Genomic DNA, 16621 nt, shown 5'->3' on the forward strand with positions numbered 1-16621 from the left:
ATTAGGATAGTAAAAAAATAACAAATGCAATTTAGGTACACATCTAGAAACCCTGGATAGCTAGGTTGCATAGTAATTAATATTAAATTAATATTAAACGAATTAATATATTGATTATGGAAACCTCTCGTTGTAGATCATTAGATATGCCTATCATTCAAAATTAGGCTTAGAGTATTAAGCCTAATTTTGAATGACAAATTACAAATTTATCTAGGTTCAGGGGTCCTCTTATTCTCTGCTTTATTCCGTATTACTTTCGTACCACCTTACGGTACGTACATATCGCCCTTGTCAAGGACTGTCGCTGATTTTTAACGCCGGTTTTCGATGTTATCGGCTCTACCAGTCTCTGGTTTCGACGCATCCTTTGATATCTTTGCAGGTGTATTTGCTGGAAAGGGAATGTAGCAGGTAATGGTGATAGAAAAGGTTGAATGACTTATTATTGTTAATTAATAAACTTAACTTTTAAGAATGGCTATCCACTCTTGTGGTACCTGTAAAATAAAAATTACAGTTTGTAAAACTGAAACGTACAGTTTATAAATCTGAAAGAAGCTGTGTTTGTATCACCGCGGGCTTTCCCCTTCCCTGTCTCATTCGTTCCATCTTCGCAACGAATATACTAAATTATTTCTTTCATCGTTCTGATTTCCTTAGGCATGGAATTTAGATTCCGCAGTTCTCCGGGTCTCATTAGTCTAATAATTTATTTTTTTTTTTTGAAAACTAATAGATTTTGTGTATACTATACAAAATAGATTACTAGAAAATTATATTATTGCTAAGTAGCGAGAAGTAGATGTGGTTAAGCTTAGCAGAATTTTTATTTTTGGAAGTCCTTCACGGGTTATTTGCTAAAAATAAAAACAACACCGACGATAACAGGAAAACTGAAACTATGCGGAAACAACCACAACAACCAAAGAAGGCGGGTGCGACCACTATCCCTTATGTTCTTTTTCATCTCCATCGTGTTTGTATGTAATGTTTTTTTGTTTTTTTTGGCCAATGTTTTCCTTCTCTCCAAAACATGTTGACTTCAAAAATTGATATATTAAACAGAATATTATAATTTGTATGTATTTAGTTTTTTTATTTATTTATTATATTGTTTTTAATATTACATATACACTCGCTATCCAAAAAATTATAAACATTTTTCGGTTGGCGTCAATAGATAAGGGTGCTGTATTCAAAATGGAAGTTGCCACATGGTGTGATTATAAGTTTCTTGTTATCAGATAGTAATTTATGCTTTGCTGATATTTCTTAGTCAGTCTGGTCATCAAGAAGACAGGTGAGCTTTCCAATTTTCAGGAAGGTGTTTTTGTTGGAGTTCATTTAGCAGTAGCCACAATTCAGAAAACAGTGGAAATTATTAGTATGTCAAGAGCATCCATTTGAAAAGTATATATATAATGAGTGGAAGGAGAAAGAAGACAGCAGGAAGTTAGTATTTCAAGAATGAGATGGTAGGAATTTAAAGTGAATCATGCATCAGAACAGTGGTCTAATGTGCAGTAAATGACTAAAAAATTTTATTTAGGCAAGAAAGACCCATTTCAAATCAAACTATATGGAGGGAGTTGAAGAATCTGGGTTGGTAGACATATGAAAGTCACTTTTTTTCTGTAAAAAATCAAAAGATTCAACTGGAGTGGTGTTGCAAATCCCAAGACTGGACTGTGAATAGTAGAAAAAGATCATGTGAGCTGAAGAATATGTTTACACTTTTTTTGCACCAATGGTAGGGTGAAAGTATGTCATTGAACTTAACTAAGTCATGCATCTAGATGCTTGTATCCACCACTAAAATGCCTGGGGGTGGTATCATGGTATGAGATATATTTTGTTGGAATGGATTGTCTGCTCAACTTGTGATTCTTCATTTTTACCTGTATTGAGTTGGATCCATTCAAGATGACAATGTGATTATCCACGTGATGACCAACGTGATTATTCAGATACATATAAAAATTGTATCTGAATGGTATGAGGACTGTACTCAAGATTTCAAATGTCTGCTCTGGCCACCTAATGCTCCAGATCTGAATCCAATTGACAATGTATGGGGGGTCTGTTGGAAAGGGCAGTTCAACTTCACAGTTTTCTATTGACCATAGCACAGCAGCTGACAAATATCTTGTTAAAAGGTCAAAAACTGGAGCTAGACTTCCTCAGCCACATAGTGGAATCCATGCCACAATGTATAATGGCTGTAATTTGGGTGAAAGGTGACCATACTAGATATTGAATAAAGTTTTCTAATTTTTTGGCAATTGAGTGTAGTTTATTTTTTGTTGTTAGTGTTAGTGTTAACCATACAGTTCAAGAGAGCCCGAAGCTTTTGATGCACTAGTAAAAAGAGATAAAAAAAATGTTATGTGGTATTGGTTGCGTATTGCCAATGGCACAATGTCTATTTTCTTCTTTTGTTAGAGGATAGTTGCTGCATTTCCAAATGCATCAACTATCCTCTAACAAACAAAAGGATTACAAAACCATGACCATTGTAATCCTAATGGTTCCCAGGCTCAGTGGTCAGATTGTTTTGATTTGTATTGTTTAATGTTATGGTCAAGTTGTCAATTTTTATTTCTGTATATAGTGATATTTCACATAATTCAGTCACAGGTACTATTCAGAGGCACCACTAATTTTTTTTCTATATGGCTGTGATTTCAAATTTAATTTTCTTCTATATGGCTATAAGTTTAAACTTAATTTTCTTCTAATTGTCTAATTTCTAAATTAATGTAGGATCATATTCCTCTGCAAGGCTCTTAATCTTAATTTATTTCTTCTAACTCCCACCACTCAACACTTTTTTGTTGCCATGGTTCAGTACTGTATTTTTCTTTGTAACCTACTTGGTTTGGCCTTTCTCCATACCCTTTCTTAATTTAGTTTAATATCTTTTATATATTATGTATTATTTTATATATATATCTTTTATATAATTTTATTAGCATTAGCATTAGTAGAGGCATATGATGCAAGAAAGCAAGCTTATACAGCATCAACCAAAAAAAACCAAAAAATTAAACCCTTCCCATTTCACCCATCCGTTCATTCCAAATGTTCTGCCTTGAATTTATTTAAGCTATGAACTTACACAAAGAAAGATGGAAGTTTTTTCCAGCAATCAACCACCCACTGACAAATTTCCACAAATTTATTCTGCAACTGTCTTTCCTCAATTTGAATTTATGTCCCCTCAGGCGATTAATCTGGGCAAGAGGAAGAATCCCATTGGCAATGAGCTTGCTCAAACCAATCAAGTTCTTATACACCTCAATCAGATCCCCTCGCAGGTGCCTAGTCTCCAGACACTGCAATTTGCAGAGCTTAAGCCTTTCTTCATAGGAACAATCCTTTGTTTCATTCACTAATCTTGCTGCCCTTCTCTGTACTCGTTCCAACAGCTCTACATCCTTCCTAAAATGAGCCTCCATACCTGTATACACCATTCAAGGTGTGGCCTGACCATTGCCTTATACAAGGGGATAACACCTCCTTATCCATGCTAGAAAAATTCCTGTATATCATTGACAAGACACCATGAGCTACTCTTGCAGGCTATCTGCACTGCTCAGAAAACTTCATATCTGACTTCACAATTACCTCCAGGTCTTTTTCATTCTCCGCTACACTGAGCGTTGTACCACACAGTTGATATGTCATTCTGGGGTTATTGCTACCCATATGCAGTACTTTATATTTGTCAATGTTAAAATTCAGTTGCCACCTCTTAGTCTATCTGCTCAATTTTTCTAGATCCTGTTGCGGTAGCGTACTCTCATTAGTAGCATTAAAAACTCTGCCAACCTTCATATCGTCTACAAACTTGGACGTTAAACCTGATATACCTTCATCAATATGTAATAAATACTGAAAACAATGGGCTGAACACCGAACCCTGGGGGGGGACACATCTAATAACATCAGTCCACGAAGAGCAGTGTCCATTAATTGCCACTCTGTCTTCTCCCACTCAACCATCCCTTTATCCATAGCAGCAATTTCCCTTAATGCCATACTACTCCAATTTATACAGTAGTCTTCCATGTGCAACAGTATCAAAAGTTTTCCTGAAATCCAAATATATGATATCAAAATTATTTTTACCATCCAGTTCCTTTGTGACCACATTGTAGTATCCAATCAAATTGGTCAGACAAGACTTTCCTTAACAAACCCATGCGGTGTATGAACTATAACTGCAGTCTTGTCTAGATTCGCGGTCGCCAACCTTTCGGACCTCACAGACCACTAAACTCAAAATTTTGAATCCCGCAGACCACTACCATGATTTTTTCCATAAAAGTAACATTCTAAATATGAAATGGTACTTACACTTGTTTTTGCACTCCAAGTTATTTGCAAAAAATTGGATATCATTAATGTTAATATAATTAATAATATAATGGCCTTATAATGATAAAAAAAGTATAATAAATAAATGCAGATATATTCATTATGAAAAATGCAAAAAAACATTTTAAATTTCATTTTATTAAAAAAGAATTAACAATTATCAAATATCGAGTGCACCTCAACATAGAGGTGTATAAAGGATTAATTATAGCAAAATAATCAGTGTGACATTTGTTGCTGCTTGTTTGAAATAAGCTGTTGGATTTTCTTGGCTCCAATGACGTTACTGCAACACGGAGAGCCGTTTGTATTTCTAGCTGACAGCGGTACTTGTTTTTAATTGCCGTAACTGATGAAAATGTCTTTTCACACATATATGTAGTTGCGAATGGAATTAAAATTTTGATGGCCTTTTCACTCCGCACTCGATACCCACTTTTTATGTCCCTAACAAGATCTCATTTTTGTGAAAAATGAGATCTTGTTAGGGACGAGTGGAATTTACCCTTGAGACTGTCGTCGGATGATAGATCGATTAGGCTTTCTTTTTCTTTCATGTTCAAATTACTATCCTTGATTTTCGCCAAAAATGGATCTATTATCCACGTATTTCTGTGTCTGGGGTCCTCTTCCTTTGTGTAATAATGATCAAAAGAGTCAGTGAGCGACTGGAAGTGCAACTGAACAAGAGTTATTACCTGCGGTTAACATCCTCCTGTTTCATATAATCATCAAAATTTGGGAACATTTGCAGATCTTCTTCAGCCAACCGCGTTTGCCACAGCAATATCTTCCTTTGAAATGCATACATTTTGCCTCGCAGTGTGAACACGTCCGTAAGCTGTCCTTGCAAGGACATGTTCAGCTCCTCTAACAGAGAAAAAATATTTACCAGGTATGCAAGCTTGGCTAGCCAATCATTGTCAGACAAGAGATCATGGAACCTCGAATTATTTTGCTGCTGGAAGAATAACTTGACTTCTTGGTGCAGGTCGAACAATCGGGTTAGTACTTTGCCCCTCGACAGCCATCTCACCTCAGCGTGAAGAAAACATGAGTATGCTGAGAGTCCATTTCTTCACAAAGGGCCTCAAATATTTGAGAATTGAGTGCTTTGTGGCGAATTTCGTTTACAATTTTAATTACATCAGAGAGTACTTCGTGCAGTTCTGGAGATAATCTTTTCACCACAAGTTGCTCACGATGTATAATACAATGAGTAAACAAGATGTCTGGGTGTCCAACGTCTTTCATTTTTGCAACAACTCCTGAACGATGTCCAGTCATGCTTGTGGCACCGTCTGTACATATCCCAACACATTTCTTCCATTCAATACTGTGTTTCAGGAAATAACCATCAAGTGCATTGAAAATTTCAGAGCCAGTTGTTCTACCCGACAAGATTAGTGAACAGAGGAGTTCTTCCTTTAATTCTCCTTGGCAATCAAACCTCACAAAACAAAGAAGAACTGCCTTGTTAGTTATGTCTGTTGATTCATCAAGGTGAATTGAATAAAACGTAGAATTTTTCACAAGTGCAATCACTTGATTTTCAATATCTTCGGCCATGTCTTCAATTCTGCACTTCACAGTGTTAGTGGACATAGGAATTCCTTTCGGTTTCTGGACAGCCTGTTTCCCCAAAACCTCTTCACAGGCTTGTAACAAGCAAGGCTTAATTAATTCTTCTCCAATCTTATACGGCTTTTTACATCTTTTTACATTTGAAGTGCTATCAAATAAGAAGATTTTACTAAGGACTTATCTTCAACAATCATTGTTTTTAATGAACTTTTTTGCTTTTGCAAATTTTCAGGCATCCTTTGGTAGTATTCAACTGGCTTTTTAGCTAAATCTGGGTGTTTTGACTGCAAGTGCCTGCTGAGTTTCGAAGGTTTCATGGCATCATTGGATAAACTCTCAGAACATATAATACAAAGCAGCCGTGGATCCAGGTTCTTGAATAAATCCAAACTTCAAGTAGTCCGCATCATATTTTCTTGAAACTTTGAACTTTTTCTTCTCTCCGCCTCCAGTTCTAATGTCCTTCCTGATGATGCCTTGCGGTGGCTGCAGAGGCTCTGATTCATTAACCAACTCATGCCAACGCGATGTATTACCTATCCTAAGAAGCGCTGTATATCCTAAGAAGCGCAAAATGCTTGCTTGCTTTTTCTCACTCATTGGAGTTATTTTATTTGAATCTAAAACCAAACAAGAAATAAGATAGTTATCAAACTCAAGTTCTTTGATGCCATTAAATATCACACTGTGTACAGTTAAAATAAAAATATCACTGGTCACTTACCTGCAAACTGCGCCATGCTCAGGCTAGGCCATCGATTAGAAATAGCTTTCTATATTTTTTTACAATAAAAGCATCGCTAATACCGGATATTGCACTGGGCCTTTTATAAACATGCAACGTAATAAGGCAAAAATTGCAAAAAGTAGAATCAGAATATAATGAAACATTTTAATAAACACGAAAATTGCAAATACTGTATATTCAGATTACTCTGCAGACCACCAAAATTCTCACGTGGACCACTGGTCTAGATGGTCTTGCATTACTTCTTTAACCAGAGACTCCATTAATTTCCCTGGAACACAAGTTAAACTAACAGGTCTGTAATTGCTTGTGTCTCCCTTTGATCCCCCTTTGCGAATTGGGGACACATTTGCACATCTCTAGTTCATGGGGACCTCCCCTGAGTCCAAAGAAGCTCTCATAATTTTGGCTAAGGATTTGCTTACTTCCTTTGCTGCCTCCTTTTATATAACTGGATAGAGCCCATCCCTCCCCAGGTGCTTTTCTTATGTTTAACTTCAACAATTTCTCCTCCACTTTGCTCTCAGTTATTACAAAATCATTTAACTCCCTGCCAGAGTTTGATATTCCTCTGGTATTCCCCTCTCTGAATATTTCCTCATGAGCAGTGCTGTAGTCATCGTATTTGCAGAAGGTATACCCTGTGAATATTGTGTATTCAGAGAGTATACTGTGCTTATTAATTGAATTCCAGAGTGTATATGGCATATACCCGTGTATCATCAAGAGTCGAACCATCGATGTCAAGTGGACCAATCTGATTCATCCCCTTTCTTCTGGGGTTTGCATGTAAAGAAGACATCTTTGCTGTTTTCCTTTGCAGCTTTTGCCAAGGATTTTTTGTAATCTGCCTTTGCCTGTCTAACCTCCTTTGTGACTTGATTACAGACCAGAGGGTATATGGCATATACCCTTCACTACAGCCCTGCTCATGAGTAAATGTAGATGCAAAATACTCATTCTGTTTGACAGCTACCTGAGCAGGATCATCAAGAGTCGAACCATCGATATCAAGTGGACCAATCTGATTCATCCCCTTCCTTCTGGGGTTTGCATGTAAAGAAGACATCTTTGCTGTTTTCCTTTGCAGCTTTTTGCCAAGGATTTTCCGTAATCTGCCTTTGCCTGTCTAACTTCCTTTGTGACTTGATTACAGACCAGTTTATATCCAGAATGCCATCAGCATTGAGCTTGCTCAATCTATTCCAAGCCTTAAACAGCTCAATCAGATCAAAAACTTCCCTAAAAATTCCGCATGTGTAAATGTAGATGCAAAATACTAATTCAGTTTGTCAACAACCTAAGCAGGGTTGTCAATAGTTGAACCATTGTTATTAAATGGGCCAATTTTATTCATCTGCTTCCTTCTACTGTTAATACAAGTAAAGAAGTCTTTGCTGCTTTTCTTAGCTTTCTGCCTTAGCTTTCCTAACCTTTATGACTTGATTACAGACTAGTTTATATCTGTCATAGGCTTCTTTATCTCCTGATAATTCATATACAGCCCATGAATTTTTCTTCTCTGCCACAAGTTTCATCAGTTCATCTGACCTTCCCACCCTTAAACAGTATTTCTTAGTTGGTAAGAAAAGCCTAGTAGCTTCAATTGATTACTTCCCTGAATGCTTCCCGTTTAAAATTTGCTATTGGTAACATCATCAGTTAGTCCCACTGCGTAGAATTTAAAAACTGTCTGAGATCAATGTCATCACCTTTATCGATGCAAAAACTCTTCGCTTTACCTTTTATGATAGTTATATCTTTAATAAATCCCACATCAGTACACCATAATCACTGCCACCTGGTTCTTTTATCTGCAGATTCTTGATGCATGAATAATTACTGCTGATAATCAGATCAAGAGTATTACCCCCCTTATTGATTCTCTGACATGCCATTGTAGAAAACAGTCATCCAATAAATCCACAAAAGCCTTTGCTCACTTGGTCACACACAAAAGTGTGAGTGACCAATCCGCAATATCCAGTCAACGTCTGGAAAGTTAAAATCCCACATTATGAAACATTCTGATTTACTGGCCGACTATGTTTTGCTGTATAGTTTTGTTATACTCATCACAGTCATTCAGCCTGTAGTGCACTACTACTTTAATTTTCATTTTCTCAGTGCTTATGTTATGCCAGACTGACTCAATATTGCACTGGCTACTATATTGACTGGATGAACTGCCTTAGATTTAATGTGCTTCTTAACTAAGAGCATAATCCCCCCCCCCCAATCCTTTCTGTACACATTGTACTCGCCTTCAAATTCAGCATTCCGTATATCTGAGTAACATCGTGGCTCTGATATCCCTATGTCTGCATTTGATGACTTACTTCAAATTCATCATATTTATTTTCTATACTTGCTCCTAGCATTAGTGTATCTGCAAGTATACATGCACCTGTTCTTGTTCTTAGTTATCTAACACATCCCATGTATTTATTTGTTCTGGGATGACCCACAGCAGTGCTTGAAATCCTGATACCTTGCTTTCCAGGCTGCTGCATGTTTCTATAGAAATGGTGCAAGATTCACTTTAACCTTTGCCTGCAGCTCTAGTTAATCTATTAGTCTCTGTATCTACCCCTCCCAAGCTAGCCGTTTTTTGACTCGTCTAACACTGCCTCGATAGCATCAGCAAATATTCTTGCACCCATTCTGTTTAAGAATATCCCATCCCTGTAGAAGCCATCTCTCCTGTTAATAAGCACAGACCACACTGAGAAAAATTCTACCCCACAAGTCTTGCAGAATCCGTCCAGGGCCGAATTGATCGACAAGGCTCTCGTTATATACTTCCTCCCATTGTGTGTTTGGCAGAACTGCAGACACTTTCAGTTATAATCCTAACTCATGACTTTTTCTAATCATTGCCCTGTATTTGTTAAGTAAGTCTGCAGAGTTCCTACTTTTAATGTCATTAGTGCCGATGTGTGCAACAATATCACCTTTTGTGCCCTTAAAAGATATCTGATCTTCAATGTCATCTACTTTTGTCTGTGGCAGACATACCTCATCCTATTCCACCTATCCTTTTGCCACAATATGTTTCCCATTTCCCTAACAGTAGAGTCACCATTGATAACTACTTACCTCCTTTGGGACCATCACATTCTGCCTTGGGGATTGCTGCTGTGTTGCCTGATCTCTGGAATTGAGTTGGGCAGGTGAGAGCTTGATGGGGTGTCTATTTTAATCCTTTGAGGCATCTGCCCTATTCTTCCAGCTGCCATAAATGCCAATCAGAATGCAGAGTTTGCGTGTAATTTCTTCAAACTCTTTGTACCCAATGTACACAAAGTATACATGCAAGTATACTTTGTGTACATTCAAGAAGGTCTGCAACATCACACAAATAGCACATTTTGTAAGGCTGTGAGTCATAGGGGAACCACCCTCTTTAGTTCTTCCCCCCCAAGCCACAAAACTCTTGCTGCTTTAAACCCTTTGCTTTGCTGCTTTAGTCTGATGCTGATTTCCATTTTAATTCAATTCAGTTTGAGAATACTGCACCAAATTAAGAGATACTCAAATGATTTAATACGTACTATATGCTCTGTTATGTTTGTAGGGTTTTAAAGTTTGTTATAGTATTACTATAGATAAAGTTTCTTAGCTAAAAACAAAGAAAAAATAATTTGGTGAAATGAATGTGAAAGCAGTACATGATATTGTGAAGAAGAATCTCCACATTTTCCAGTTAAAATTCTGAAACTCATCCATAAAGTTCAAAAAGATTGTAAAAAATAAAAATTAGAAGAAATAAAAATATAAATTAATGTATGAAAGTGGATTAGCAATATACACGAAAAGCTGGGTGGCAAAGTAATTTTATTTTTTCTGAAACTGAGAGCAGGATGTTATGTTTCCATGAGTCATCACCCACAAAGTTTTTCAAAATGATGTATGTTTTGGGAAGAGAACAGTATGTTCTGTTTTCCTTTTCCACTTCTTCCAATGTACTATAGATTATGAGAAGCTAATTAAGTAAGAGTAGATAATAAGACACAGGCCACTGTAGCTCAGTGGTCAGCAGTGAGAGTGCAATAGCACACATTCCAAATAGACTAGGGTTCAAGCCCCTAAATGCCATCAATCTGCCAACCTGCACTAGACTAGCTGGCAGGTTATTGTCCATTCCCTCAACTTGACTTGAGGAGGCTTTCAACAATTTATCTCATTGACAATGGCAGCAGATTTATTTATATATAATAAGACATTTTTGTGTTTGTAATTATAATTTTCCATGTATTTGCATTTTCCATTAAATGTACAGTGGATTCCGCTTATTTGGGCCACCGGTTAATCGGGGCAGCCGTTTATTTGGGGCAAATCTTAAAAAACAAAAACCAATCGAGAAAATAGCCAGGGTTTACTTCGCTTAATTGGGACAAAATGCCGTTTAATCGGGGCAGGAGACCTCAGCACTGGAGATTACCCTACGATTGTCTCCGACCGTACCACGTAGTTCGGTCGGATTTCTGGAGGTCACGACCATAAAACAATAAAAACAATTAGCAGTCACCTGTTTATTGAGCTTTTCTGTTAGTGCAATAAACGGACAGTAAACTCGATCTTATTGAATTTGCGGTAATACCGACAGCTGGAATTCTGTGGGTTATTATGGTAAAATGTGTTTGCACTTCCATGGAATCTTCAATCATATAAAAAAAATTATTTTCAGAATCTTCTCTTCATTCCTATTTTTAAAGCTTCCTAATTTGTTCTCACTTGAGCGTGTTGTGTTACTTGCAATTTGTGTGTGTGCCCTGTTCTTTGTTATTGATTGCTTATCTTTTTACTGTTTTAAATTTCAGCCCCCACCAACAAATGTCAGTGAACAGAAATGTCAACTAGTTTAGTTAGTATGTACATATTACAGTACGTATTAATTATTCCGATCATCACGTATATTCTTCCGATTTGCACGTATCATTTAATTTTTTAATTGGTAAGGTAATAAAGGGTAAATTTGTGCTTAATATATCTTTACTTTTATAGCCTCTGGATAATATTCCTCCTATTTTCGCTAATTAGAATCGCTGTTTAATAGAATTAAAATTCAATTCACAAACGTGATTACAATGACTGGCGCTTACTACACATCGTATAGTGAACGGTACTTTACTATGGTGAGTTCGTCGTAACGTGATTTGATTGTACAGTGAACTAACTGTAAAGGGGGGGGGGGGGTAAATTGTATTTTTAACTACTTACGTGAAACTTCGGATAATTGGGGCAGCCGCTTAATCGGGCCAAAATGCACTAGTCCCGATGTGTCCCAAATAACCGGAATCGACTGTATTAGTATTAGTAAATGATACAAGAAAGCAAGCTTATATAGCATCAGCCAAAATAAAATTAAATAATTAAAAATATGTTTTATGATGTTTTTTATGTATACTAAAAAGTAAATGTTCCTTGATGTTAGGGTGGATGTAGAAAATGAACATTTCTACATCTACCCAGCCAGATGTAGAAATGAAGAAAGAAACACTACCCTGCATGATAAGTATGGCATTTATATGAATTTTTGTGTAGACACAGTGCAATAATGGCCTTAGGTTGCATGACCAGATGTTCCATTTTTAATTGAATCTTCTCATTTTTGTGTGAGATTTTGGATTGCTCCACAAAAAGATGAAATGGGGATGGCAAATAATAATCTTTTTTTCCTTTTTTTTTTTTTTAAACTGCTGTTTTTCTTTAGAAATTTATATAACTATGTTACATGGACATTAAAGTTGGACTTTGAAATTTTATTAAATATTTGGATAAGCTTAAATATGCAACAGTAATAAATTATTGCCACTGTTGGGACTGAACCACCAGAGGTTGCCAAAAGGTGGAGTATGTCCCGACCTTTGGGGAATGTTCTTGGTTTTGGTGGAGCATATTACTTTTATGAAGCACTTTTTAATGAAATTTAATAAAACCATCCCACTAATCCAAGAATCATTTAATTGAATACATTTAATCTCAGTCTTTCTGAGATTAATGTATTGAAGTATATATTAACTATATAAAAGTTTATATAATCATAGCTAACATTTTTATGTCAAATTCAGTGTATTTTGCACTTGTTCTGGAAGATGGGAGGGTGCATGAAATTTAAGGGACATAAGATATAAAAGTGTGGAACCACTTTTATATCTTATATAAAAGTTGTTTCCTACACTTTTATAAAAGTGTAAAACCATTCACTTATGCCTGTAATATTGTTTTATATATTTTTATAAATTTTTATAAGTAATATATATTATATGGATAACATTTCAGGTTGAAAGTACTTAGAGAAAACAGTCATAATGTAATAACATTTACTGACTTGCCATCTATTTCCAACATACACAAGTTGTAACACACAAATTAGCTTAAATCAAAGACAGTCATTTGCGTACCAAGATTATTCAGTTAGTGTGTGTTTAGTGGGTCACTTTGGGTAGGTTCAAATATCTGGCTAGCAACTAGAATTATATATTTTTTTTTTATTTAAATATTAAAGCATTTATTTGCCTAGATACTATTAATACCTGTGGACTAGTTTCATAGTTGGTTTAGAAAAAGAAATTGAACAATGGATGAATACGTTCAGTTACTTAATTTAAAAACTTAATTACAGAAAAATGAAGAAATTTTTTTATGTATTAATGTAGAATAGAATTTGTTTTCCTCTCCTGAGACAGCTGCAAGCCAGTTTTTTTTTTTTTTTTTTGTTTTGGTAGTTGTTGGCGCATCGGCTTCTGTGGCCATAATGCACCTCCCAAGGTTTTTGCAGTACTTTGATCCAAGCCCGAGGCGGGATTAGAACCCACGACCTTTGGGTTGCCAGGCAGGTGCTTTACCCACCTGGCTAGCCCGGTCGGCCCTGCAAGCCAGTGGAAAGTGACTTGTGGGTCAGATGTAGCCTGTAGCACAATAACTGAATGGTATGGAACTTTAAATTTCTAAAGTCATTTATGTAGTAGTCTTGTTCAGTTCACAATCTGCATGCTTATGTGCAGTCTCAAGTGCCACATTGCTTGTATAGCGGTGTGTTGTCCCCTTGCCATCATTTTCCATGTTTGCTATGTGATGTCAAAAAAGATATCACAATCATTTAGTCGATACAAACCTTTCAAAGCCTTAAAAGGTTACCCCTTGCCCATTTACTGATATCTGGTCTCAAGACTTTGCAACATATAAGGCTGAAGTTTCTCTATAGACTACTCGTTCAGTTTTCTGTCCATTTTCTGCAGATTCACTTCCTGAAATGAGGTTTTAAAATCAGTATATAGCACTCAAAATGTGACCTAACCGATGCTTTTTATTGTGGAGTAATGTCTTCTTTGTCTCTGCTAACAAAATTCCTGGACAGCATAGGTAAAAATGTCCTGTGCTGTCCGCAGCCTGTCTGCACCACATGTTGGATTATACAATTATGCAGTGTCTTTTTCATCATTAGCTACTTTATGTTAAGCAAAGCTTGCTTAAGGTTGTTCCTGGGCAGTCTAAGGTTATTCTTATCCAAACGTAGAACCCTCGACGACAGTGTCCACATTACACCAGGACTTGTTGAACATGTAAGGGTATAGAAGTTTGCAGCATTTTCTTAACAACATACTGTAATCTTGTGAAGATTATAAATATTTGGTTTTCCACTTAACACAGACATATTAAACTTCAGAACACAGCTTACAGGTATTCTTTGCCTTTTGTCCTAAAATTGTCAGCCATCTAGACAAACTCATCGTTGCTGTCACCTTACATGATGGAACTGATTACTTGAGAATAAAAAATACAGTATGGGAAATATTTTTATTTTATTTTGTAATTAAATTTGTAATTTTTTTTTTTTTTTTTTACACGAGGACTACTCTTATATATATCTTATTTTTTTTATAGGTTTGATGTTAAGCAATGATCACCTTTTACATGAAATGTCTGCAGATACAAACCAGAAAACTACCAGTTGCTGGTCAGCTAGTGAGCTACATACCATCCCACCACTGCATAAAGCAAATCATCATGATAGCTATAGACCATCAGCAGTACTTCCCAGTGCTGAGTACTTTGGGACTTCTTCTGCAAGATGCCATCGGATAACGAGATCCAGTCCCAATGTTCATTCCGCAAATAGTTCTGAATTATTTATTCAAAATCAGTATTCTCAGAATAGATCCCTTGTAACACACGATTTACATAGTGATATGCAAAGTATTAGCACCCCTTATTCAGACGGACCTATTTACAGTCCATTTCCAGAAACAAACTCTTCCCATCAAAGTGAACCCCTACAATTTTATTTCCCTCATAAGAATTATTTGCCCAATGTATCTGCAGATATACCAGACACATGTAGTTCTGTTTATGCAAACAGTAGATTACCTTCATATCAAAAACCATGGAATGTGCAGTATGTTCCCATTAATCATGAGGCAAGTAAATTGTCTACTGTATCAGAACCTCATCAACAATTACAGAATAAAATGCATGCAGATGTTACACATCAGCTGAGCAACTTTAGTTTGGATAGCCCTTTTGATCCAGTGAGTATAAAATATTATATTTAATTAAATGTAGTCATTGAAGGAAACTTATTAAAACATCATGTACTAATGTTCATTTTAAAGTTTACCTTTTAGAGTATAGTATTAATCATAGTAGTGGAAAATGGCACAAGAAAGCAAAATTATACAAAAAAAAAAAAACCAAGTTTGCTTTCTCTTCATTCTCCACTACCTTTTTTCATTCTCCACTATCCTCAGTGTGGTACCACATAGTTGATATGCTATTCTGGGATTACTGCTATTCATATGCAGTATACCTTGTATTTTTCAATGCAAACTTTAATTTCCACTTCTCAGCCCACTTGTTACCTACCCTGATTACTATCATTAACCTTCCTGCCAATTTTTGTGTCATCTTAAAATTAGACATTAAGCCTGATATGTCTTCATAAATATCATTATTAAATACAGAAAACAACAATGGGGCCCAGCACCGAATCCTGTTGAACTCCACTAATAATATTAAGAGAGAGAGAGAGAGATAATCTTTATTACCCTTCACGGCCATAAAGCCAGGGGCTTACAGTTTCCCAAACTTCCGGGAAAATTGAACAATTATTTACAAAAAGGTAATTTTACACAGAAAACATATTATAATACAAAGGAGAGAACTCCTTACGAGAGTTAAATCTGATTGAGCTGGCTTAACATCGAGATAAGAGAACCAGCTCAATCACACAGGAACAGATGCAAAGTATACATCAGTCATTGCTGATTAGTCCTACTCGTCATAATTTTTTTCCGGTAAGTCCGGTCAGCAGCGAATTTGTTCAGGTCGGCGTCCAGTGCCTGGGTTTGCTTGAGCATCTGCTGAGGAAGGAACCTGTCCGAGAGATGGAGTCGTGCTGAATGCAAGTGGAGCTCGGGATTGGCCCTAAGGGCAGCAGGGGGGATCCTCCAGCCACAGGTATCCCAGAATGAAGGTGTTGCCATTATGCCTGTTAACATCTTGACTGTTGCTAGGAGGCGTTGGTCGTCGACTAAGGTGGGAAGCCGTGGAATTCCTAGAGAATTGGCAAGCTGTGTGGTCCGAATCAGAGCTGGAAGGTTGTGCTTCCTGTTGGCCCACTTTAGGAGCCAGAATTCTGTGGCAAAGAGTGGTTTCTTTATTGACGGTGCCGCTGACGCCCAAATTTCAGCAGCATAGAGTAAAGGTGGAAAGATAACTGTTCTTATGTACCTCACGGTTATCTTTTTATCTGTGATATGAAGGAGATGTTGTTTTGCTATCCACCGGAGTCTTGAAGCACGTGTGAGGAGCATATCCATGTGGGCGTTGAATCGAAGTTTTGGGTCGAATACAACGCCCAGATCACGATGGCTGGACACAATTGGGATGAGGGTGTTGCCG

At 36.7% G+C, this 16621-nt stretch overlaps 1 protein-coding gene across 1 annotated transcript in view; it reads left to right on the forward strand.

The window, feature by feature from the left end:
• The first annotated feature begins 353 nt into the window (after positions 1 to 353).
• Positions 354 to 16621, forward strand: part of LOC150083554 (protein transport protein Sec24C-like) — a 116615-nt gene continuing 100347 nt past the window's right edge. Inside the window, exons 1-2 of the mRNA XM_090378520.1 lie at positions 354 to 414; positions 14606 to 15249. Of these exons, the coding sequence (XP_090234646.1) occupies positions 14611 to 15249 (639 nt within the window). The 5' untranslated portion in view covers positions 354 to 414; positions 14606 to 14610. The remainder of the gene's footprint in view (positions 415 to 14605; positions 15250 to 16621) is intronic.

The sequence above is a fragment of the Mastigoproctus giganteus genome, chromosome 7 (genome assembly GCF_048544385.1).
Source record: "Mastigoproctus giganteus isolate SK-2022 chromosome 7, ASM4854438v1, whole genome shotgun sequence".
NCBI classification, from domain to species: Eukaryota; Metazoa; Arthropoda; class Arachnida; order Uropygi; family Thelyphonidae; genus Mastigoproctus; species Mastigoproctus giganteus.